This window comes from Amphiprion ocellaris, chromosome 9 (genome assembly GCF_022539595.1).
Source record: "Amphiprion ocellaris isolate individual 3 ecotype Okinawa chromosome 9, ASM2253959v1, whole genome shotgun sequence".
NCBI classification, from domain to species: Eukaryota; Metazoa; Chordata; class Actinopteri; family Pomacentridae; genus Amphiprion; species Amphiprion ocellaris.
This window is the reverse complement of record NC_072774.1, coordinates 33231430-33258371: the sequence shown is the minus strand read 5'-3', so window position 1 is coordinate 33258371 and position 26942 is coordinate 33231430. Positions and strand designations below refer to the sequence as shown.

At 40.8% G+C, this 26942-nt stretch overlaps 1 protein-coding gene across 3 annotated transcripts; it reads left to right on the top strand.

The window, feature by feature from the left end:
• Positions 1–1220: 1220 nt before the first annotated feature.
• Positions 1221–26227, top strand: LOC111569390 (grainyhead-like protein 2 homolog). 3 transcript variants are annotated; one of them, XM_055013543.1, is made up of 15 exons: positions 1221–1518; positions 2229–2364; positions 2461–2955; positions 3050–3105; positions 4009–4261; positions 4385–4496; positions 5761–5855; positions 11538–11696; positions 11821–11878; positions 12163–12302; positions 12523–12560; positions 12820–12911; positions 13006–13091; positions 13256–13320; positions 19425–26227. In XM_055013543.1, exons 1-15 carry the CDS (start codon positions 1505–1507, stop codon positions 19537–19539), a joined length of 1914 nt encoding a protein of 637 aa, XP_054869518.1. In that variant the 5' UTR covers positions 1221–1504; the 3' UTR covers positions 19540–26227. The 3 variants fall into 3 exon arrangements, with proteins under 3 accessions (XP_054869518.1, XP_054869517.1, XP_023127237.1); XM_055013542.1 differs by having other exon boundaries at positions 1222–1518; positions 2178–2364; XM_023271469.3 differs by having other exon boundaries at positions 1223–1518; positions 2178–2364; positions 2461–2898.
• Positions 26228–26942: the final 715 nt, after the last annotated feature.

The window sequence follows — 26942 nt, the reverse complement described above, 5'->3', positions numbered from 1 at the left end:
TGTGTATGTAAATTGCTGACAAATGTATGTATATAAAATACATCAGCGCATCATGATATATGTAACTTTATAATTGTATAGTCCTCATTTGTCACCAGTCTTCCATATGTCACCACGTTAATTATTTTTTTAAATATGACAGTAAATTTTTGTCACATTTTGCCACATTCTGTATAATTATTTGTACTCTTCTCTCCTCACATCTCATTCTCCCCTCCTCCGTTCACTTCTCTGGTGGGAGGGACTAAGACATGAGAGGAGTCGAGGAAAGGAATCGAGGATGTGCAATGATGATGAGGAGTATATTCCAGCTGCGCGTCACACCTGTTTTATGATACACCTGTGCATCCTCCCTTATATTCTCCGTCTCTCTTTTTGTTCCTCCACCCGCTAGATGCATGTCAGGGACTGAGATGGTGTGCTCAGATTGATTCCCAGTTCACTGGAAGGAGGACGGAAGAGAGATGTGGAGGCTTAAAACAGAGAAATGAGATGAACCTCATTTTGATCTGTAATGGCATGCAACTAGTAGGAAATCGTCTGACAGCACGTGAAGGCAGCACCAGTTCCATCCTTATTCAAATGTATTTGCTAATTCACAAAAAAATAAAACAAAAAAAAAAAAAAATGCAACAACGCAGATTTGTGTAAGAATGTTGAGCACATCTCTAGAGTCCAGATATAAATAGGAGTTTCTGTCTGCACGGTGCAAGATTAAATACCTACCACAAGGTGTCACGGTACAACAACAAGGCCACACTGCTGCTGTTGTTATTGACACCCGTAGAACAGAATAATGGTTAAGATGTTGGCTTTTTAGTAAGACAGAATACTATCTATATGGAAGCAAATCAGGAGAAAGGAAGGGGCTCTGATCAGTATGCGCCATTTCACCTCTGATTAATTTCCCAATTTCCAACAGGAAGACGTAAAATGTTATAGAAAAACAATTAAAACGTGAGTGGGACGGATGTTTGTCGTAATTCTCTATTTTTCAGATAGAGAACAATTAGCACCAGAGCACAAAATAACTTCAAACAAACGCATCGCTTAGGAGCGACAGAAGCTGAATTTTAACAACAGCATGTCCACCTTTCACTTATTCTTTAAACCACGCCTTTCCCCTCCGGACTGACCAATAAGAAAACGTCTGCGTCAGTTACGTCAACGCAGTTGACCAATCAGCAGCGCAGCTTTCGCTTCCGTGTTTATCGTGCCTCTTCAGGTGCCGCACTGCCCATCTCTTAATTCAGAAACTTGTCCAAACAAATGTTAACTTCCACGGTTTACTCAGCAGGACTCACATTTCACCACGGACTCTGAAATATCACTTTACGAAGCTGCCAAAGATTACAAAGGATTTTATGTGCTGTTTGGACTAAGAAGTTAAACAGAACCTTGCGGGTCCCAGTTTTTTCAGTGTCCCGCACTAAGTTACCTGCACCAACTAGAAAGTCCAGTTTAACGTGCAAGTCCTAGAAAACACCTGAGTCCTGGAGGCAACATGGACATGGACAGGTAAGAATAAGCAATTGACGTCACTTTTTGTATCTGTTCATTTTACTTCAATTTTAATTAAAACTTTAAGGTTTTGAGATATATTTGGTCTGCTTCTAATATGCACATTTGCTGCCTTTCTCATCAAATAAAACTTGTGTCGTTTATTGCTTTCACATCTGTATGATGAAGAATAATTTAAAGCAAGTAGTGGCACTACAAGAGATACAATGCCATAAAATGCATCCAAGACACAGAAATGATTAAATTAATATAATGGTAATATAGTGATTTTGTGTAACCAGAACCTTGGGATAATGCACTGGGTTGCTGTTTGTTTATGTGTTATAATTATTTTAACTGGGAATATTATCAGCTAGACAGTATGTGGTTTTTCAAAAACTGAGATCTCACACAATTTATTGTAATGCCAGTACCTCTGAACTACATCATTATCCGATGGTTTTGTTAGTTAATTGTGATTTATACAAGCAGCTAATGCTCAGAAGGGAACTTGAATAAACACAGCTCACATGGAGCAGGCCATTGATTGAAGTCTGGTGAGAAACAGCCTGGGGCATACCTGGTGGCTTGGCAGAATGACTTCTGTTAATGACGGATCGACTTTGCAGTATCAACATGGCTTACAACATCTTCCCATTGTTTTGTCATCTTGTCAGCAAACGGCTGGTGGTGGTGGTACCGAATGAAGTGTCGATGCCCTCCCGCAGAGTGTACAGCAGCGAGGACGAGGTGTGGAGGAGCTTACTGGAGAACCCACTGACAGCTGCCACTAAGGCCATGATGAGCATCAATGGAGATGAGGACAGTGCAGCAGCTCTCGGTCTGCTGTACGACTACTACAAGGTGTGAAAGGCTTGGCATTACAGCTGAATAATAAAAAGAAAATGTCCATATAATTTGTTCCCAATCTGATTTGCTGTATTTGCTGTAACCTGTCAGGTTCCCAGAGAGAGGAGACGTACCTCCAGTGATGTTAAACCCACAGATCCTGCTACTCTTGGGTCCAATAACTGCGGGAACTTGGAAGTGCTAGATCACCATCTTCAGGCTCTGAGGTCCATGCCTGTAAACCTCTCTTTGAACAGCAGCACCACTCATGAACATCAGGGCTCCAGATATGGAGCGATGAACCTCACAGGAGACAACAGAGGAGGAGATAGTAAAGGTGGAGGCAGTGCACCTCTTGCTTTGGTCAAGACAGAGGGCCAGACATCCATAGCAGTTCCTTGTTCTGGTGGCTTGTACCAGGAACAACCCAGAGAGCAGATAAGGATGGTGTACGAGCAGAGCTCCTATGACTTGTCCATCGCTAGTTACCTGAAAGAAGAAGAGAGAAGCACGCCTGACAGCACGAAAGAGGATGCTGTGGGAGGAGAGGTCAGACTGTCATCTGGGGGGAGTGAGGTGGAGGCGGTGTTATATCGTGCTTTAAAAGTCAGGCTCACATTTATAGACTCTTTATTTTCTTCTTGATGCGTAGTAGTTTCTCACATTAGAAACACACAGTAAACATTTTCTTCTTTCACAGATGTACCACAGAAGTTCTTCCTCAGGAGATGATGCATTCCACTATAGCCTACCAGTGTAAGTTAAAATGTTCACATACCAGCGGAGACGTGAAATGTGCAAATATTGCAAATCAAAGAGATTCACGTATATGTGCCCAGAATGTTCTGATGCAGTATTATTAAAGGATAAGACCATCAATATTCTGTAGTTGATTTTCTCAAAAAATCCCCTGAAAATAACAAAAACAACACTCTGTCAGTCTGTTTCAGTATTTTATAACTTGCCCAGCCTGTCTGTGGCCCGAAGCCCATTTGTTTTGACTGAAGAACTAAATCTTTGAAAGCAAAATACAAATATGTTGCGTCATTTTTCAAAAGTAATGAGTAATTTCCTGAAAAAAGAAAAACAAACTGGACACACACGTTTTTTTTTTTTTTTTAGCACAAATTACTCATTCAGAAGGAAACGGTGTGTTGTTTGGGAATATTTTCAACAGAGGATTGATGCACTGGTCATCTGGTGCAACAGTGTGATTCAATTTATTTTTTACCAGTTTTAGACAACAACAAAGCTTTGTGGTACTGAGGAATAACATACATCAGGTTTTGGACACAGCACTTGTCAGTAGGCTCAAGTCATTGTTGGTTTTGACCTTTTCAGATGTGGTGACATGTGCCTTTGATAAATGGGACAAAAGTATATATTTAGACCCATAACTGTCTTAAGGACCACTTACTGTTGTAATAACTTTCTTGTCGTTATCCTTTTGCAGTGTAAAAACACAACCTTCCCTCCACCAAATTAGTCCAGTTAAAAAATAAATCTACAATCTTTTTTGTTTCCTTTTTTATTGAAATGTCGACACATTTTGGGCTAATTTTACTTATGTACAGTAGTACGGTTGTTCTCATGTCAGAGGAAATAGCGTGTCTTCTCGACAGTTCCCAGAAATTCCGACATGTGCTTATGTTCTTACAGTGACAGTTTCCAGTACAATCTAGAGGCCAGCATGTCACTTCGGCCACGGCAAGGAGAAGGACCTATGGCTTACCTGAACCGGAGCCAGTTCTATGCTTTGACACTGTCCAAGACTGGCTTCAAATCATCCCTGTGTCAGTCCAGAGGCAAAGTGAGTGGAGGGATGCTGTCACATGGGCCTGATGGGAGCCCATCCAGTAGGGAGCAGTGCACCACGAGAGGCTCTCAGCTGCAGCAGGACAGTATTGTACAGGTGAGGGAGGTGAAATAGTACACCAGCAGGAAGTGTAGAGGCAGACAGTTTTACTGCAAGCCTATTACTGAGTAGCTTGAAATATTTTTGCCTGATTATATTATATGTTTGCTTCAATGCCAGAGTGTTATCATGGTTGTCTTTGGAGAAGACAAGTGCAGAGACGAGCAGCTGAAGAATTGGAAATACTGGCACTCCCGCCAGCACACTGCCAAACAGAGAGTCCTGGACATTGGTAAGATGATTATTGTTGTCCTCCTCACTGCCAGGCCTACTGTCTAGATTCATGGCTGGAAAGGGTTTATAAATGGAGCAGATGGGGAGTAGGCACACACATTTCAGTATTGAATATCACACTTAGAAATAAAAATGTTCCTCTAAGCTTAACAAAATCATCAAGATAAACAGAGAGTAACCAGGTGGCAAACCTGCAGTAGGCTGCAGGAGAATCCTGTCACATATCCTGAGGTGAAACGCGATACAAATTTGAATAACAGTCAATCCTCAATTCCCACAGAAGTTCTGTGAAGACACAGCCTATGAGTCTTACATTTGCATAGACGTTAGCAGGAGGAATACTGTAGGTGGGGGCCTGGATGGCGGCCATATCCTGTATGAGCAGCAGGAGACAGGCCTCAACCTGTGTTTTAAAACTCAGTGGAATGAACCAGTGATGTCTTACATTGTGGTGTTTTTTGTATGGGATAAGCCTCTGCCAATAACATCCATGGTACTGGCATTGACTTGCCATGGACAAGGTAAGGGAGCTTAAATTACTGTGGCCTTGTGGGAATTTTAAAGTCTGTTTAAAGACAAAATAGCCTCATAGTGCCAAATGGGAGGAACGTTAACTAAGTATATCTCCTTAAATACTGATCTCAAGTTCAGTTTTTGGTAATGCAACATTATACCTCACTACAGTTCAGTTCCGCTGTGTTTTACCTGTGTCTAGCTCGGATCCCTTTTCAAATATTGATTGGTCCACTAAAGTGACCTCAGTTTTCATGGCCCAGAGACATCTAGTATTTCAAAACTGCAATGATTAGAGACGAGTCAACACAAGAAATGCACATACAAAGCTATGTAACAACTTTACTTCCTGTCTCTCCTCTGTGATTTCATGCCATGGACTAAACAACTTATCTGTATTTAAAATGGTAAAACTAACTTCACCTTAACAATAATGTGCTACTTATGCATCAGTGTGTCAATATTAACAATGGAAATGCACTGAAATGGTGTATATAAAACATGGATTACTCTAAATGGTATCATGCTGTATTGAAGGAAACTTTAAATGAACATTTGAAACCACAACCTTATTAGGAAACTGCTTTAATGAGGGAATAAGTCCAGTAACAAATACGATCATTTCTCATACACTTCTATACAAGCTGCCATCTTTTTGCAGCTGCATGAGTCGCCCGCTGCTGGCCATTACAAAACTTCCACAACAACTACTTAAACAGTTTTCTCCCATTTTCTCCCTTTATATGCAGCCGACTACAAGGAGAGCTTCAACACAATAGGGAATGTGGAGGAAATTGCCTACAATGCCGTGTCTTTCACATGGGATGTCAGTGAAGAAGCAAAGGTAAAAAAAAAAAAAAAAAAAAAAAAGTAGAGAAAGAATAGAGACATGATGCTGTTTAAGTCAACAGGTCAAATGGACACACACCCTGATTGTTATCTCATCGGTTTTGCTCTACATTTCTTTCTTAGGAAATTGTGGGAAAACCACAGTTATTTGTTCTGAGGACTCTGTCTATACTCAACTGTTGACACCTCATGGTTTCAGAATAGTTGGGAATCATATGCCACACTGTTCCATCCTCCCCCAACCTTTTTGTCCTCCATGACAGAAGGAGCATCTCCTGCTTTGTGTTAGGTCGTTATTTAAGGTTGCAGATTTAACAGGCGTCCAGCGACAGACCTTGAAAACAAGCTGCTCAGAGTTCACCTTCGTAAGGGTGGTCAGTTGGATGAAGACAAACAGCAAACAACACGTTAACACACCCGCGCACACAAAGAATGAGCCCACCCTGAGGCTGTTTTGGGCCCTGTGGCTCCCATTGAGCTCAAATTTTAATGAGAACTCTACAAACAACCTTGGTAAAAGACGGGTAATTGCAGCTGTGCAGGTTTGTGGATAAATATTTACTGCTTGGCACACACCTTCACTGCACTGTAATTGTTTTTAGTGTGTTCAGATGTTGGTATGAAGATACAACATCAAACTGTGTGCACTTGTACACCTGACCCTAGTAATTAGCATTGTGCACCATTATTTTGAGAACACAGTGTAGATGTTGAATAGATCAAAAAGCTTAAAACTCCAACATCAGTCTTTGTGATTAAAGAACGCAGACATACTTGTATTAGCTTCAGAATACATCGTTTCAGCTCGATTCTGTTATTAAGTAAAATAAGGAGGTTCCCAAGAGACACATTTGATCAAATTTGATGAAACAAAGATGAAGAAATCTTCATTTCTAGTCCTTTATTGTGGGATCAAGACCAAAAATCTTTGCCAAACATCTGCATCTTTTCACGTCTTTTTTATGACTTGCTAATGCCAGTTGCAGGTTTGTGTTTTTGGTTCTGAATATTACATCTATGACAATCAGATGAATTGCCATAAAATTTGTTACAACAGATGTTCAAGTTCCCCTCTCCCGAACCCTTCTTCATCTCATGTCGACATCAGGTCAAAATTTTACTTTGTTCTGTGCTGCAGTTTGAGATCAAGTCAGTGCAAAAGCTTTTGACATTCCCATCAGCTCCAGTTGTGCCGCTTTAATGGTAAACCAACAAATAAACTAATATGATAAGCATGATAAATGTGATCTGGATAAGATCAGCCTGTTGACTTTAGCATTTAGTTTAAAGCCCTGCCATGGTAAAATCTGAAATGGGAAAATTCCCACATCTTCGCTCCTAAAAGTTGTCATGAACATCCCCCAAATGTTTTTTCTCATGTGATACACAACACTGGACAACAATTTGCTGCATTAAATATTAGATCATTTTAGGTGTGAGTTTCCATTCATTTAGTAGATTCTGATTTTTACATTTTTTTTTATTTTATGATAGTGATTTTAATTCCATTCACAGTGAGCTGCTGTAACTCTCAGCTAAAGGGTGAAAGAAGTGTTCCCTGTCCACTGATTACAAGAGCAGGTCACCTCAGCTTTGTGTTGATTGTGAATGGGGATGTGTGGCTTTGCTGCCAAATGTAAACCAGATGATCATTATCAGCCTTTTGTGCTGCACGCTGACTCATAAGCCTCCACACAGGAACAGAGGCTGCTGGAAATAAAGTGGAAGAGGTTGAGAAAGAACACCACTGTTATTGTGAGGGAATCTGATGCCTGACATGTCACTGCAGCCACTTCTTTCTTTTTATGCCTGTCTAGTGCCACCTACAAATTTAGGTCTCCAAACATAATTGGATGCCCAAGCAGACTTTGATGGCCAGACATACAAAATTGATATTTTTGGTGCAAATGATTATCTTTTTTCTTTTTGTTTTGGCATGGTTTGGCTGTTGCCAGGCAACAGTCAGCATCTTCATTGTAACAGAATGTGAAATGTGTCGGTAGGGGAGATGAGCGGCTTCCTGCAGCATGACTCTGTTTTTGTGTTTGTTTGTTTGTGCCCAGTTGAGCGGATGGCACTGAACAGCCACTTTACTGTACCCTCATGAACTTCTTGTTTTTTGGGAAGGCATTTGAATGCTCACACATGCAGCAAACGCAAACACAGCAAGCCTCCTACACACACGCACGCATGCACGCACACACACACACACACACACACACACACACACACACACACACACACACACACACACACACACACACACACGCACACAAACACAAACACTAGCAGCAATGGGTCCAGCGCTTGTGGAACAATTGAAATGGCTTGGGTCTGTGGAGGTGTGAATTTGTGGAGGTGTGTAGAGGCTCATTTGTGCTCCAGGCCTTTCCAGCAATCAGCCCTCACCTCTGCAGGTTGAGACACGATGCTGTTGATGTTGTGTAGTGGGAAAATTGCCGTTGAGCCACGATGAGGAATCTCTACCGTTATCCGTCTGCCGACCTGTTGCTCAAGCTGTCAGTCCCGTTTAACTGGAAAATTCAACCGGAGTTTGTTGGTTTAGATGTTTGATGTTAATCATGAGAATCTGTTCCATCAGGTAACTACATGTGTGAAGATAGAAGATCTTCATCTTGAATTTAATATATTAGTAATGGTACTATCCAGTTATTTGGGTGAAACTTTGTGGATTCTACTCTGCCACATTATTATGCAGGGGAAAGAGTGATTTTGCAACAGAGCCATGCATTTCTTAAATCTATAACAGTGAGGGGTCTGCAACAATATTAAACCACAGATAAATTCAGCATGAAAATCACACTTTCTTGTAAATCAGTAAATCATTCACAAGTGTGTTTTCACTTGATACATTTAAATTTGAAGCTCATTTATCATCATCTTTGAGAGAAGTGGGACATGTTGCATGGCTGAGTGTTACTTCTGGCCTGTGAACTGGTGCTGCAGTTGTGACTCATGACCCTGTGACCCTCTCACTCATCACTGTGCACTTTATGACTCAGGTTGAAATTCATTTGAAAAACAAAGATCTCATTCAGTTCCCTCTACCAGACTACCTGTAAAACAAACAGAATTTTAGCTGAGCTGGGGGCAGGCAAACAATCATAATGGGTTCTCACTGTTAAAATGAAAGCAGGAATAGCTTTATCACATCCCATAAATCTTGTTTGCCTTCACAACTCGTCCTGGCAAGGTTTCCATTCAATATCTCTGTTTCGATCTCTTACTTGCAAACCAACAACCTAAAAAACACTGTTTACAGTTAGATGAGAGATTATACAGATGATAGATGAGATGTTTGGAAGACTTTTAAAAGATGCTAAAGATTTCAGATAAGACTAAAGTAAGTATGAATCTAAATGTCCTTTAGCAGGACATGTATGAGGGTTGTAAGACAGTGGTGAGGTGTGCTGTAGGTGGAGGTGGGACTGCATCAAGGGTCAGCTCTGAGCCCCTTCTAGTTCACGATGGTGATGGACAGTCTGACAGATGAGGTTAGACGGGAACCTCCATGGACTATGATGTTTGCAGATGATGCTGTGGTCTGTAGTGAGAGAAGGGAGCAGGTGGAGGAAAATCTAGAGAGGTGGAGGTATGCCTTGGAAAGGAAAGGAATGAAGCTTAGCCGCAGCAAGACAGAATACATGAGTGTGAATGAGCAAGTGGAAGGGTGAGGCTACAGGGAGAGGAGATACAGAAGGTGGAGGATTTTAAGGAATTATGGGTCAATAGTTTAGAGAAATGGAGAGTGTGGAAAAGAGGTGAAGAAGCAAGCAGGTTGTAACATGTCGAGAAAAGTGTGATTAAAGACTATCAGCAAGAATGAAAAGAAAGGTGTAGAAAACGGTGGTGAGACCAGAGATGTTGTCTGGTTTAGAGACACTGAGGAAAAGATGGGAGGCAGAGCTGGAGGCGGCAGAGATTAAAATGTTGAGGTTCTCTTTGGGAGTGACCAGGATACATAGGATCAGGAATGAGGACATCAGAGGGACAGCTCATGTCAGATGTTTTGGAGATAAAGCCAGAGAGGCCAGACTGAGATGGTTTGGACATGTACAGAGGAGGGACAATAATTCGGTAGAATGATGCTGAGTTTTAACTGCCAGGAGGCCTAGAAGAAGACCAAAGAGGAGGTTTATGGATGTAGTGAAAGAGGACATGAAGTTAGTTGGTGTGAGAGAAGAGGCTGCAGAGGAGAGGGTTCGAAGGAAGCAGATGATTCGCTGTGGTGGATCCTGAAGGGAAAAGCCAAAAGGAAAAGAAGAAAAACTTTTTGGCCCATCAAGCCTTGTCCCAGTTCCTCTTTCACTGATATCATCTGCCATGCTTTTTAAACATATTTTTCATTTAAACTGGATGTCTGTAAAATCATTAAATTCAATAAATAATATTAGAATTGAACTATCTTTGAGGCCATTGACTGTATATGGATCAGGCTTTTACCTCTACCACATGAAATGGCAGAAGTTGAACAGTTCAAACATTTATCAAGAGCTTTATCCTTAATTTAATGAACTATTTCAACCATTTGTATCTAAATACAGTTTTAAGAAGGGCTATAAATAAATCTCTCACCTTTAGCTATCTGTTACCATATCCAATAATTTTAGTAAATTATGTCAATCATTAAACTATGAATGTTTTCCCCCAAAAGTTAGCATCATATCTTATTATTTCAGTATTTATCTGTGACTTTTAACCTATTATTTCAACCATTCACCAAAAAAAAGTATGGGTTACCTTTTTACAAATTTGGCTACTGTTTGAATCATTTATCTGTCATTTTTGATGTAATTTAGATTTTAAACTTGTTCATTACTTTTAACTTACTTGTTCAAACCTTTCTTAAAAGTAAGGGTTATTCTTTCATTACAACAGTTTCTCCCTCTTCATTCATTACTTTTAGTTATCTATTTTAACATTATGTCAGCACATATTTAAAATGACATTTTAAGCATGCTCTTTTTTCGATCTGTTTATCCTTAATGTTCAGCTAACTGTAGACTTCTCTGGTTTCTTGCTAACTAGTATCAATACTTATAGTGCTGAACTGTTGCAGGTGACCCTGCAGGTGACGATGCATTTTTTAAATTATAAATTGTATGTCTTCAAATTGGGGCTGCACAGTGGTGTAGTGGTTAGCACTTTCGCCTTGCAGTGAGAAGATCCCTGGTTTGCGTCCCGGCTTTCCCGGGATCTTTCTGCATGGAGTTTGCATGTTCTCCCTGTGCATGCGTGGGTTTTCTCCGGGTACTCCGGCTTCCTCCCACAGTCCAAAAATATGCTGAGGTTAATTGATTACTCTAAATTGCCCGTAGGTGTGAATGTGAGAGTGCTTGTTTGTCTATATATGTAGCCCTGCGACAGACTGGCGACCTGTCTAGGGTGTCCCCTGCCTTCGCCCGAGTCAGCTGGGATAGGCTCCACCCCCCCCATGACCCTAGTGAGGATTAAGCGGTGTATAGATAATGGATGGATGGATGTCTTCAAATTACATGAGCTACTCTACAATCATTTCATGTACCGCTTGGCAGCTGCAGAAGTACCTTCTGTGGGGAATCTGTGCCGGATGACAGCTATTTGACATCTGTGGCTCAGTTTAGGTCTCAAAACTCAAGACATCGATCCTGTCTTTTGCTTAATTTTTGTTTCCTAGGTCTTTATCTCGGTTAACTGTCTGAGCACAGACTTCTCCTCGCAGAAGGGTGTGAAGGGGATGCCTCTGATAATCCAGATTGACACCTACAGCTACAACAGCTGCAGCAGCAGGCCCATCCACAGGGCCTTCGCTCAGATCAAAGTCTTCTGCGACAAGGTGAGGTCTCAGTTGTCTGGACTGGTCAGCAATGAGCTTATAAATTAGACTTGGATCAAAGTTTTGCTTTTATTTTTTCATGTCGTTTAACTTATTCTTCCTCTTTTCCTTGTGTATTTTGCAGGGTGCAGAAAGGAAGCTGCGTGATGAGGACAAAAAGCAGCTCAGGAAAAGGATGAAAGGTGAAAAAATACTTTCTTCTTCATTTCAACAAAATAATGAAATTATGATATTCATTTTAATGACATTTACATAATATATGGTCGTGTGTTTGATTTAACATCCACTGAAACAAGGTTACAGAGCACTTTTCTGGAAATATTAAACTGAATGGAACACAGAGTAAATGGTAAATGAGCACAGCAGTAGACATAAAAAGCAAAGCAAGTCAATTAAACCTAATTAAATCTGTACTTTGTGTGGTTGCCTGGCAACAGATGCTGAGTCCATGCTTCCTCTGAATTAGGTAAAAATGGCAGCTCAGGGCAGACCTCTCCCATTAAGAGGGCTGAAAGCACACTGTTCAAAAGTTTGCAAGACCTGGACTCCCAGCCTGTTCTCTTCATTCCTGGTGCCTACTTTGGAAACCTGCAGAGAGCAGGGCAGGTGAGGCACCACTCTCTCAAACACGCACACACGCACACACGCACACACACACACACACACACACACACACACACACACACACACACACACACACACACACACACACACACGCACACACACACACACACACACACACACATACACACACACACACATACACACAGGAAGTGTGTGCATCTACTCCTACCTCTCATGTTGCTTTTGTATTTTTTTTTTGCAGGTGTTTGCTTTCAGCACTGAAGAGGGTGTCAGAGATGGGTGAGCATCATGTTTGCAGCTTGCTGCACCGTGTGCACTAACCTTGAGTGCTTTGTTTTTGATTTCTCCATGGTGATGATACCACAAAAGGATGGCTCAAGATATGGATTTGTGATATTTCATTTTACCTTTCCTTTATAGAACAGAAGTAGGAATAAACACGTTCCAGTTGCTTAGAGAAATGATTGATTTCAAAGCAGAGATGCACTTGTATTCCTTTTACATGGCCTGTGTTTCTGTGTGTGTGTGTGTTCATCAGAGGTGTTCTGATGAAGAGGGTTTCATGTGTTGGTGAGGAGGATGTCTGTCCCCCTCAGCCAAAGAAGTCCAAAGTGGAACTGGAAAGGAAAGGTAACATCCCTGTCAATACAAGCTCTTGTTCTTATACTACATCATTTGACAGAATGAATGAATGTTACGTCTTGCCTCTTTCATGCTTCATCAGTTCTTCTGTATGTGAGGAAAGAGGGTGATGAAGTATTTGATGCCCTGATGCTGCGCACACCAACCCTCAAAGCATTGATGGAGGCCGTGAGTACTAACAAAGTATTGCTCTAACAGCTGCTTACTAAAATAACTTAACAAACACGACTCCACCATTGAACAAACTATCAGCAGCGCATCGCAGAAGAGTGAGTCAGTTAGTTGGGACCTCAGGCTGCTTTAACATGTTTAAAATGCACTTTGTCTCACAGATCTCAGAGAAATACGCATTGCCTGTTGACAAGATGGCCAAAGTTTACCAAAAAAGCAAAAAGGGGTGAGTCAAACTCCACACAAGAAAGACCATGAATCTGCAGTCATGCTAGCAGCTCTTTCCAGCAACATGCCAATGTTTCTCAGGTAATGTTTAGAATGTGCAGCCTCTGATTATCCGTCATTTGCTGATTAGAATGTTCATTTTCTGTGTGTATTTTGTGACTTATGCTTACTAATTATTTTCATTTGCACTTAATACAGATTAAATTGATGAGGTTCGGTTAGTTTAGTTTTGCAGGTATGTGCTCTTATACCAAAGTATTTGATGAACCTAACGCTAAGCTGAATGATGGCGCTAGACGAAGAGCTAAAGGATAAATGAAAAAAAAAATTATAAATTAGTAAATTATTGCAATTCATTCTGAGGGGGCCCTGAGTGTTTGTAGCAAATTTAATAGCAGTGCATTTTGGTTGAGACATTTCTCTTGAAGTCATGAATACGAACCTTGTGATGAAAGTAGAAAAAAAATCACTGGATCACCAAAATATTAAAGGTACATCATCTGGGAATCATGAATATCTGCATGAATTTTAGTGCCAATTTATTTGTAGATGTTGTAATATTTCAGTCTGCACCAAAACAGCAGATCGAGGCACTAGCAGATAGACGATAACCACAGACACTGTATAAGAAATGAACTTAGCCTCTGGGTTTGAAAAGTGAAGCCAGCGTGGACGTGCCTATAATTTACATTCTTTATAATAGCCAGCAGGGGGCGACTCCTCCTGTCTGACTGATAAGAAATCTATAAGAAAAATAGCCCTACTTCTCACTTGATTTGTTAACTCACTAAAACTTTTTCTGATGGATTTTTGGTTTCAGTTATTAGTTTCAGGTCTCCTTCAATACAGCATGATGTTAAATTTGTAATTTCTTGTCCTATTTAGAGTAAAATGATGATAAAGCTGGATGTGTTTCAGTATGTGGGTACTATATGATCAACAAGTTGCTACTCTATGGTCGTATCTCCTTGAGTTCTCAGTCAGATCCACCTGTTGATCACTATTGTCTGATTTCAAAGGAGCAAGATGACATTCAATTTCCAAACTAGTGGCTTCAAGTCAATTCAATTCAATTCAATTCAATTCAATTTTATTTATATAGCGCCAATTACAGTCAAATTGTCTCGAGACGCTTTACAGAACCCATATGCCTGACCCCCAGAGCAAGCCAAAAGGCGACAGTGGCAAGGAAAACACCCTTTTAACAGGGAAAAAAACCTCGAGCAGAACCCAGCTCTAATGTGGGGGGACCCATCTGCCTGCTGGCCGGGCGGGTTGAGAGGGACAGAAGAAGTAGAGAGGTAGAGATAGAGGGGTAGAGGTAGAGATAGAGGGATACAGATAGAGGGGTAGAGATAGAGAGGTGGGGGGGTGGGACACAAGGACCATAAAACACAGCCACACATCTGAAGCATCCAGCATCCAGCTCTGGGACCAGGGACACTCGGAGAAAGGACACAGAAAGAAACAGAGTGAATGTAATGCAATAATGGTATATATAGTAAATACATAGGTAGTTAGAGAAGGGCTCAGTGCATCCAGAGAGGTTCCCCAGCAGCCTAGGCCTATAGCAGCATAACTAGGGGCAAACTAAAGGGACGTCAAGAGGGGAAGTCAGTTGTGCAAATGAAAACACCAGCTCACCCCGTCAGGGTCACCCAGTCAGCCCTAACTATAAGCTTTGTCGAAAAGGAAGGTTTTAAGCCTGGTCTTAAAAGTAGAGAGGGTGTCCGCCTCCCGAACCCAAACTGGGAGCTGGTTCCACAGGAGAGGTGCCTGATAACTGAAGGCTCTGCCTCCCATTCTACTTTTAGAGATTCTAGGAACAACACGTAAGCCTGCAGTCTGAGAGCGAAGAGTTCTGCTAGGGTAATATGGTACTATCAGATCTTTAAGATATGATGGAGATTGGTTGTTAAGAGCTTTATATGTCAGAAGAAGGATTTTGAATTCTATTCTAGATTTAACAGGGAGCCAATGAAGAGAAACCAATATAGGAGAAATATGATCTCTCTTGCTAACTCCCGTCAGTACTCTGGCTGCAGCGTTTTGGATCAGCTGTAGATGTTTCAGAGAGCTATTGGGACAACCTGATAATAAGGAATTACAGTAGTCAAGCCTAGAAGTAACAAATGCATGGACTAGTTTTTCTGCATCACTCTGAGACAGGATGTTCCTGATTTTCACAATATTTCTCAGGTGGAAAAAGGAAGTCCTACAGATTTGTTTTATGTGCGAGTTAAAGGACATGTCCTGGTCAAAGATAACACCGAGGTTCCTCACAGTAGTACTGGAGGCCAATGTAATGCCATCCAGAGTAACTATATGCTTTGAAAGCAATTCTCTAAGATGTTTGGGGCCAAATACAATGACTTCAGTCTTGTCTGAATTTAGTAGTAAGAAATTATAGGTCATCCAGGTCTTTATGTCCTTAAGACAATCTTGCAGTCTAGCTAGCTGATTAGTTTCATTTGGCTTCATAGATAAATACAATTGAGTGTCGTCAGCATAACAATGGAAATTAATACAGTGCTTCCTAATAATGTTGCCTAAGGGAAGCATGTATAATGTGAACAGTATTGGTCCTAAGACAGAACCCTGAGGAACTCCATGATTAACCCTAGTATGCTCAGAAGAGTCATTGTTGACATGCACAAACTGGAACCTGTCTGATAAGGAGGATTTAAACCAGTCCAGTGCTGTCCCTTTAATGCCAATAGAATGTTCTAGTCGCTGTAATAAAAGTTTGTGGTCGATTGTATCGAATGCTGCACTAAGGTCCAATAAAATAAGTATAGAGACCAGTCCATTATCTGACGCTATGAGAAGGTCATTAGTAACTTTCACCAGAGCTGTTTCTGTGCTATGATGCACTCTGAAGCCTGACTGAAACTCTTCAAACAGGCTATTCCTTTGTAAATGTTCATATAATTGATTTGCAACTGTTCTTTCCAGAATTTTAGAGAGAAATGGGAGGTTGGAAATTGGTCTATAGTTGGCTAAAACATCTGGATCTAGAGTGGGCTTTTTAAGTAAAGGTTTGATTACAGCAACCTTAAAAGCCTGTGGTACATAACCTGTTACTAGAGAGAGATTAATCAGATCTAACATTGAGGAATTAATTAAAGGTAAAGCCTCCTTGAACAGTCTAGTTGGGATAGGATCTAAAAGACATGTTGATGGTTTGGATGTAGAAACTATTGAAATGAGTTCAGAGAGATGTATGGGGGTGAAAAATTCTAAATATCCATCTGGTCTTACAGCCAATTCTAAAGTATCTGTACTCGATGATACATCTGTGACATTTGCAGGAAGGGCCAGATTAATTTTTTCTCTAATCGTAATAATTTTATTTGTAAAGAAGCTCATGAAGTTGTTACTGCTCAAAGCTAAAGGAATACAAGTTTCAACAGAGCTCTGACTCTTTGTCAGCCTGGCTACAGTGCTGAAGAGAAACCTGGGGTTGTTCTTGTTTTCCTCTATTAAAGATGAATAATATGTTGTCCTGGCATTACGAAGAGCTTTTTTATAAATTACTAGACTTTTTTTCCAAGCTACATAAACTTCCTCTAAATTAGTGGAGTACCACTTCCTTTCCAGCTTTCGGGACGCCTGCTTTAAAGTCCGCAGCTGGGAATTATACCAAGGAGCAGGTCCTCTCTGAGATAGAACTTTCTTTTTTACAGGTGCAACACTATCAAGTGTTGTACGCAGTGAGGCTGCAGCATTATTAACAATATAATCCACTTCTGTGGGGGTAAAATTATAATATTTCCCTTCCATTATATCAGTAAGTGGTGCTGGACTAAATAGAGAGGGTATTATTTCCTTAAATTTAGTCACCGAATTGTGAGACAGACATCTACTGTAATGATATTTATTCTTAACTCCTATACAATCTATTGTTGTAAATTGAAATGTTATCATAAAATGGTCAGAAAGAAGAGGGTTCCGGGGAAATACTGTTAACTGTTTGATTTCTATGCCATAAGTCAGAACGAGGTCAAGGGTATGATTAAAACTATGAGTTGGTTTATTTACATGTTGAGAAAACCCAATTGAGTCTAATATTGAATTAAAAGCAGTCGTAAGGCTGTCACTGTCCACGTCAACATGAATGTTGAAGTCACCCACAATAATGACTTTATCTGAGCTGAGCACTAAATCAGATAAAAAGTCTGAGAATTGAGATAAAAACTCAGAGTAAGGAGCAGGAGGACGATATACAACAACAAATAAAACTGGTTTCTGAGCTTTTAAATCTGGATGAGAGAGACTGAGAGTAAGATTTTCAAATGAACTGTAACTAGGTTTAGGTCTCTGGTTCATTTTTAAGCTAGAGAGGTAAATTGCTGCCACTCCTCCTCCTCGGCCCGTGATTTGAGGAACATGACAGTTAGTATGACTAGTAGGAGTTGAATCATTTAGACTAACATATTCTTCCTGCTGCAACCAGGTTTCAGTCAAACAGAACAAATCAATCTGGTTATCAGTTATCAAATCATTTACTAACAGAGATTTAGACGAGAGAGATCTAATATTTAACAGACCACATTTAATTGTCCTGTTTCTTCGCTCAGTTGAAATAGTGGTATTAATTTTAATTAGATTTTTATGGTTACTATGTCTTTTGTTTAGTTTTGATTTGCTTGATTTATTGAATTTTGGTGGTCGGGGGACAGACACAGTCTCAATAAAGCTAAGTGATTTACTGGAGGATGACAGCTGAGAGGAAACTGCAGAGAGGTGTGGAAGACTACAACTCTGCATCCTGGTCTGAACTCTGGGTTGTCATGCTTTAGGAGTTCTAATAAAATCAGCCATATTTCTAGAAATGAGAGCTGCACCAGCCAACGTGGGATGGATGCCGTCTCTCCTAATCAGACCAGGTTTTCCCCAGAAAGAGCTCCAATTGTCTATAAAGCCAACGTCGTTTGCAGTACACCACGTAGACGACCAGCGGCGAAACGATGCCATACGGCTAAACATATCATCGCTTGTCAGATCAGGCAGGGGTCCAGAGAAAACTACGGAGTCCGACATGGTTTTGGCAAAGTTACACACCGATGCCACACTAACTTTGGTGACCTCCGATTGGCGTAACCGGGTGTCATTACCGCCGACATGAATAACAATCTTACTGTATTTACGATTATCTTTAGCCAGCAGTTTCAAATTTGCTTCTATGTCGCCCGCTCTGGCTCCTGGGAGGCATTTTACTATGGTCGCTGGTGTCGCTAGCTTCACGTTTCTGACTACGGAGCTGCCAATGATCAGAGTTGGTTTTTCAGCGGGTGTGTCATTGAGTGGGGAAAAACGATTAGAAACGTGAAGCGGTTTGTGGTGTGCCGGGACAGCGGGCTTGAGCTTAGGACTACGTTTCCTACGAACTGTCACCCAGCTACCCTGACTTCCCGGCTGCTCGGGAGCTGCTAGGGTACGGCTAGCAGAAGCTACACTAGCAGCTATATTATTGCGGTCCGCACCGGCTAAGGGAGCCTGGCTAACAGCTAGCGGGGTGTTTTCCATGGTGCGGAGCCGCGCTTCCAATTCAGAGAGCCTCGCCTCCAAAGCTACAAACAGACTGCATTTATTACAGGTATCATTATCACTAAAGGAGGCAGAGGAGTAACTAAACATGTGACACACTGAGCAGGAAAGAGAAGGAGAGGAAGAGGGAGAAGCCATGCTAACTGCTAAGTGCTAGGCTAGCGGACAGAGATAACAGATTAACTTAGAATTAAGTACTGAGAGGGTGCGTGAAGAAAACGAGTGTATGTTACGATTCAAATATTACCGCTACACACAGATTTAATGAATATCAAATTAGATGGAGTGGATAAGCTACAACAGTCACAGAACACAACACAGCGCTACAACAGGAAGTGACGCAATACGCTCACCGTAACGTCAGACGTCAGCAGGGAGAAACATCCAAGAGGCAAGAATTCATGGCTCAGTGACTTGGACAGCTCAATGTGGGCGATGTCATGGGGGCAATGTCCATCTTTTATGTATAATCTATACAAAAAACATAAAGTTTTAACCAATGGAGAGCGTACGTTAAATCAGACAATTCTTTCTCATCTGTCTCTTCCTCAGGGTCCTGGTGAACATGGACGACAACATTGTTCAGCACTACTCCAACGAGGACACCTTCATCCTGGCTATTGAGACCTCAGCCGACTCCTTGTGTGTGACTCTGTCGGAGATCTGACGGTTGTTATCCACAGCACTGTTGTCATCAGATATATTGTCCAGACAGAGGTGATCACGTTCACCCTGTGTAGAAATTTATGAGCATTGTTAGCAGTGTTAGATGACGGCGTCATACAGTGTTCTTTAAAGGCCATATGGGAGCGCCGGTGGGGTTTGTTGCCCCGTATGGATCATTGACTCCCCAGGAGAGAAAACCCACAACTGCCTAACTTGCTGTTGCTCATGTTTAATAGACACCCTGTCATAGGAGGAAATGTTGCACTAGGAACACAGCCTTATCAAAGTTGAAAACCCCGAGGACTTCCGGTTGCAATGTAGGAGTAGGACACGTGTGAAAAGGCCCCCAGTTCACTATTTGCAAGCTTTACTTTATACCCCACTTTTTCAGTCAGCCCTTACTATAAAAGCTTCAGTCAGTTACATTGCAGAGATTTTTCCATAAAATGATCAATTCCATGAGTGAAAAAAGGTTAATAATGCTCAAACTCCAACTACGCATGTAGCAGGGAAGTTAGCTTTATTCAGAACTAGCAACCCTCAGCTAATGACCGACGCCTCAACTACACCTGAGGAAAACTCAACCTCTGTGCTCATCACTATGGACCAGCTAACCGCAGAATTTGAAAAGCAGAGGACTTCGCTTTGGCAAGATGTTTCTTTTCTGATACAAGAATCTGTAAAGCTGCTGCTGGCCTCACAGGACTCACTACAGACAACAGTGAACTCTTTTCAGAAGCACCTTACCTCCAAGGAGTCTGTAGCCGGTGACAACTTTGAACATCTAGCTGCAGCACATTCCACCATCAGAACCCTCCTAAACCAGTCTCTCTTAGACCAACTCGACACCTTGGGAACTGCTCATGGAGGTCCAACCACCATATTCTGAATATCCCCGAAGGCATTGAGGATGGTAAAGACTCAGTGAAGTTCATGTCCAGAGTCCTGATGCAGATAATAGGCCTCGATGTCTTCCCTGCGCTGCCTGAATTAGAGAAAGCCCACCGGTCACCAACTCTCAGACCTGGCCAGAGGAAATCCTCTTGCACTTTCCTTGTATGTTTCTCCAGGTTTCAGCAGAAGGAGGCTGCACTGTGCTGGGCCAGGAATTACAAGCTGAAGTACCAAGGTACCACTATAAGGATTTACCAGGATCTCAGCACAGCACTCGCTAAAAAACAGGCAGCATTTAATGGCATAAAGCAGGCTCTGTACCAGAGGAACGTCCGGTTCTGTCAGCTGTACCCGGCTCGACTGCGCGTCTTTGACAGGGACGTAGTGTTCACTTTCAACTCACCGGATGAAGCCCAGAAGTTTTACGACCAGAGATTCAGCAAGGAATAGAAGTTCAGCAGCCTCCTGTCTTAAACTCCTCGTTGTACACCACGAGGTCTGTAAACTGTTTAATTCCAGGACGGTTTGTTACTGTTCACATGTGAACTCCCTCCGTCAGCGGTCTGTGACTCCAGGTGTGGGTGCTTTTGTTTTATTACTCCACCAAAAAATGCGGTGGAGTTATGTGACGATCGGGGTACGTTTGTCCGTCTGACTGTCTGTTAGCAACATTACTCAACAACAGACTAATGGATTTGCGTGAAATTTTCAGGGAAGGTCAGAAATGACACAAGGACCAAGTGATTAGATTTTGGCAGTGATGTGGCTTATAGTCTGGATCCATGGATTTATTAAAGATTTCTGTATCATTGCGAGATAGCGGCACAGTGTCACTGTAACCATGACAACAAGTGAACTGATAATCACATGATTGCGATTTTACTACAAATCCACCGTTGCAGACTTATCAAGACTTATCTGTTGGATATCATACAAAGACTAAGCAGCATTGGAGGAGTACTGAGCTCTTTGAGTGCTTTTCTTGTTTTTGTTTGGTTTCCTTTTTTCTTTCCTCGCTGATGTCAAATGCCAGGTTAACTCATATTTTCCAGTGCTGCATTCTTGAATTGAACACACCCTTTTACAGATGCCGCATACATATTTTTTTCTCTTCTTTTGTACTACTATTATAAGTGCATCTATCATTATTTTGAGTGGTTGAATCTAAATTTGTACAGGTTGCTGGGAGTCCTGTCGGTTAAAGGGTTAAGAAGCCGTTAAGCTGGAAGTTTTCTGTGTACAATAATCAGTCTGCAGCTTGCCTCTAACTGAGGTACAAATATAAGCTTAGTTTTAGTTCTGTTCTTGTTGGGGAAGTGGGAAAGGGTTTTGGGAAGGTACACCCCTAGATTTTCATAGCTACTTTTCTTTGATTATGTTGTTAGAGTGGACACACAGGAAGTAGTGCACTTACTGCCACACACATTCTCTTACTTTACAGCCACTATCATTATTATTTTACTCCAATATCTTAGTTGTGGAGAAGAGATGTAGTGGAGGGAAAGCTGATGTACGATTTATTACTCAACTCAACTCAACTTTATTTATAAAGCGCTTTAAACAGCAGCCGCTGAAACAAAGTGCTGTACAATAAACAATGAATTAAAACATTAAAACAATAAATAAAACATAAAGAAAACATACAGCAGCACAATAAAACAGAAGCAGAGTCTCATGCTGTGTTAAAAGCCAGTGAATAACAATAAGTTTTAAGTTTCGTTTTAAAAACCGACAGTGAGGGAGCCTCTCTGATGTGCATAGGGAGATTATTCCACAATCTAAGAGCAGCAACAGAGAAGGCTCTATCTCTTCTGAGCTTCCGCTCATTACGTGGAATGTGAAAGGTTTAAACGGGCCTGTAAAAAGAACTAGAATATTTTATCATCTTAAAACCATAAGATGTGATACCTCATTCCTACAAGAAACCCACTTACTGATAAAAGACCAATATTTAGATAGACTTAGAAGAGCTTGGGTAGGCCAGGTGTTCCACTCAAACCTAAACTCTAAAACACAAGGAACAGCCATATTAATACATAAAAAAAATGAGTTTAAGCCAAAGAACGTCAACTCTGATCCACAGAGTCGCTTTGTTATAGTCTGTGGGCTTCTTTTTCACAAAGCTGTGGTTTTAGTTAATGTATATGCCCCTAATTGGGATGATGAAAAATGTATATAAAAAATAATTTCTTTAATACCAGACTTGAACTTTTGGTGGCGGCCTAAATTGTGTAATCAATCTTGCACTGGACCGATCTAATCCTAAACTTACAATCCAGTCTAAAATGGCCAGGTCACTGTTAGCCTGTATGGATCGAATAGGGAGCGTTGATCCATGGTGCTTGCTTTTGTCAACAGTTTTGCTTCATATGTTTAATGACTCACTGTCTCGTGGGTCACTGCCTCAAACATTGTCTGAAGCATTAATTTTTCTCCTACTCAAACCAGATAAAGATGACACAGAATGTGGTTTGTATCGACCCGTCTCTCTCCTGAATAGCAACGTGAAGATCAAACGGTAAACAATCGCAGTATTTCCAACTATCAAGGGGAACCCGTCAGGGATGCCCAATCAGCCCACTGCCATCCGCTTTAGCCATAGAGCCCTTATCCGTTACGCTGAGATCGTTATCATCAATAAGTGGCATTCATAGAAGAGGAGTAGAAAATAGATTATCTTTATATGCAGATGACCTTTTACTATATTATCTGACCCTATTCAAAGCATGCCCCACATAATTCATGTGTTGAAGAGATTTGGTAAATTTTCTGAATACAGCTGAACTTCAGTAAAAGTGAATGCTTTCCTGTCAATGACTTGGCCCTCCAAATACAGGACATCGTGTTACCATTCAAAATCTCTAGAAGTGACCTCAAATATCTGGGTATTAATATCACATAAGATACACAAAAACTATACCAAGAAAACCTCCTCCCTCTGCTTGAGAAAGCTAAATTAGATTGAAAGGAATGGAAAAAAACTTAAGTAAGGTTAGTTGTGTTAAAATATCTGTCCTTCCCAAATTCCTGTATTTATTTCAGAGTATTCCACTTTATCTTCCTAAATCATTTTTCAGATCTGTTGATAAAGCTTTCACTTCATTTATATGGGATGGTAAGAACCCAAGATTGTGCTTAGAAGTGCTTTGGAGACCAAAACCACAGGGTGGCTTAGCATTGCCAAACCTTCGCTATTATTACTGGACTGCCAGTGTTAAAAAAATGATTTACTGACACTGACTGGTGCCATCTGGAAAACCTGTCTTGTATCTCATAATCCCTTATAGCCTCAGTCACTTCCTGTCTTCCTCTTACTGTTTCAAAGTACACAAATGTCCCAGTTGTCATCAATTCCCTTAGAATATGGTTTCAACAAAGGCAAAGCTTTGGCCTGAAACAGTTTCTGAAAACAAGTCCTATATATAATAACCACGTCTTCCCCCCAACTAGATTAGACTCTGTATTCTCTATGTGGCAAAGACTAGGCATCCGTGTGTTTAAAGGAATGTACATTAATGGTTTATTTGCAAACTTTGAGGACCTGTCACACAAATTTACCCTCCTGAAGTCCAGTTTATCTCTGTGTTTTTAAATCTGCCACCTTCTTCTGCGAACCCTAATTTCCCAAACATACGTTCAACTCTGGGTTGAGATGATATGTTAAAAATCTCTTTTAATTCCAAAAGCCTCATCTCATGAATAAATGACCGCATAGCCTCCTTCAAATGTTCCTCCCTGATGAAGATTAGGGCAGACTGGGAAGATGAGCTGGGGGAGGCTATGGAAAAGTGGGCCTGACTGAATGACAGTACATCATACAACTCAAACTTTTACACCGGCCCCAGTTACCTAAAGAAAAACCTGCTAGAATATACCCTAACTCAGATGCTAGCTGTGATAAAAGTCTCTGCTAACTTAACCCATGTGTTTTGGTCATGTCCTGCTCTGGCAACGTATTGGGCTGTAATCCTTAAAACACTGTCAGAGGCACTCGGTATTGTCCTTCAACCCGGCTGCTATAGTTGGCTTTAGAGATATAAGAAAATTCCACATTGAGGAAAAGTCACAAAGCATCATTGTCTTTACAACACAGCTGGCACGCAGAAGAATTCCACTACACTGGAAATCAACAAGTCCTCCTAAAGTATCTCTGTGGTTGAGTGACTTGATGCATTTCATAAAGTTAGAAGATAAAATACTCACTTAGAAGGTCCAAAGACACATTTTATTCTATCTGGGGTCAGATCTTGACACATTTTAGCAAACTCAGAACCTTACCTGACACTGTTTGACCTTTTCAACCATTTCATTTACTCTCAAGAATCATGACTGCGTACATCTAGATTTCCACTTACTCTAATTTTTTATACTTACTTTATGTCTCCTCTTTTCATTAACTTAGTTTTTTATATCCTTTCCTTTGCTAGTGTGTGTATGGCCGGACCCTTCTATGCTTAAATATGGCTTTCATATCCACTTATCTTGTCTACCTTTTTTTCTCTTTTTAGTAACATGCTAATATTCAATTCAGTTCAAACCAGTTTTATTTATATAGCGCCAATTACATTTCAGATTGTCTGTAGATGCTTTACAGAACCCATATGCCTGAACCCCCAGAGCAGCCCTAAGGCGACAGTGGCAAGAAAAACACCCTTTTAAGGGGAAGAAACCTCGAGCAGAACCCGGCTCTGTATGGGTGGAACCCATCTGCCTGCTGGTCAATCTAATATAATTCTGATTGTTTTGTGCCTTCTAGGGAGTGTACCCTATGTTTGGGGAGGTGGGGAGGGTTGTGTTGATTGACAGTTTTTTTTTCATTTATATGTATATATATATATATATATATATACATATAAATGAAAATATCGAGCTCAACGCATGTAAAGTGTTGCTGCATGTCACTGTTTCCAAATAAAAAATGAATGACAACAATAAAAAAGTTGAAAACCTATGGATTTGATGTAGGCGTGAAAAGTCTGTCTTGATCTTTTCTACCTTATTAGCTCATAGGAATTCACTTTTGAACTCTTTGTGTAACTGTGACTAATATGAGACTTTATCCAGGTCATGACACAGCATCCAGCCAGCTTGCTGTGGTTTCACAGGAAGAACACTTTATATATTGGATTAACAGCAGGGAGCACTGCTGTCGGCTTCCTCTGTGCTTTCTGCCACCCTTCCTGTTACCTCTGCTCATGGTGGAAGCTTTTAAATGACTTGATCGGATGTTTGAAAGGCTCTCGAGTCACAGAACGTCTATACAAAACATCTTTTGCTTCCACAGGAGTGTTCCCGGTTATGGCTCATTATTTTGTATGAGTATAGTTATCTTTTGATGTGTCTTCAGGGATCTTTATTGGTCGTCCATGTTTTATTGTTATTTGATTTGTCACGTTTTTACTGCATACTAAATGTTTCCTGTTGGTACCAGTAAAATAAATGTTATCCCAGATTGTCATTACATGCCAGTGTCTCCAGATCTATAATTACATGAGGCACCATAATGAAACAAGGCTGCCAGTCTCCAGGATGCTGTTAAACTGTTCTGCTTCCTCAATGCTTTTCCTCTCACTAAAGAGACTGTAGTCATTAGTATTTATGACATTCGTTAGGGACTCGAGCGCTCAACTGCTCCATCCATTTACACAGTCATCTGCTGATGCTACAGCAAACCAGAGCTCAACAGCAGAATGTTTCTGTTCTGATTCATTGACACTTTATTTGTCCCTCATTTGCTCCATGCAGGACCATGTACAGTCTTTTAAATGAGCCAATAAATAGAGTTTTTTATGTTGTCCCTTGTCTCTCCTTGTCTGTTGCATCAAAGCTAGAATTTACAGCTTCCATTTTACAGTACAGCAGCCTTTATGAACTATTTCATAGCTTTTTTAACACTTGGTAAATCATTTATGAATGACTTTGAATCACCAAGTTGTGAATATTTTCATTGGCTGCTGTTTATCCGTTCTGTTTGATGATAATGCAGTTGTCACTGTTGGTATCTCTTTATATGATGTAAAGTGTAAATAAATGGACTTAAGTGGTCACACCAGCCCCCTTTTTTTTAACAATAGCTTTTCTATTTTTTTAAGCCTGGCAAAATAATGTTAGAGGCGCTATGTGTCACGACTCCTAAAATAATTTCATAGAGCCAAAAGCTGAGAGGCAACAGCTGTAGAAAATTCTGGAGATGTTTGATGAAGATGTCTCAGAATGTGAAAAAGCATTCAACGTCCTCCTGATTTCTCTGACACAGTTTAGTGTATCATACTAAACTGCGTCAGATCTTCAAGCTAAGTCTAACATAAAACAAATGAACTGCATTAAGCACACACTCTAAATCAGGGGTGTCAAACTCAGTTCAGGGGCCACATGTAGCCCAATTTGATCTCAAGTGACCAGTAAAATCAGAGCACAATAACCTATAATGACAATTTCAAATGTTTTCCTTTGTTTTAGTGCAATCTGTTCATTCTGAAAATGTTCACATTGAATGAACTATCTTCTTAC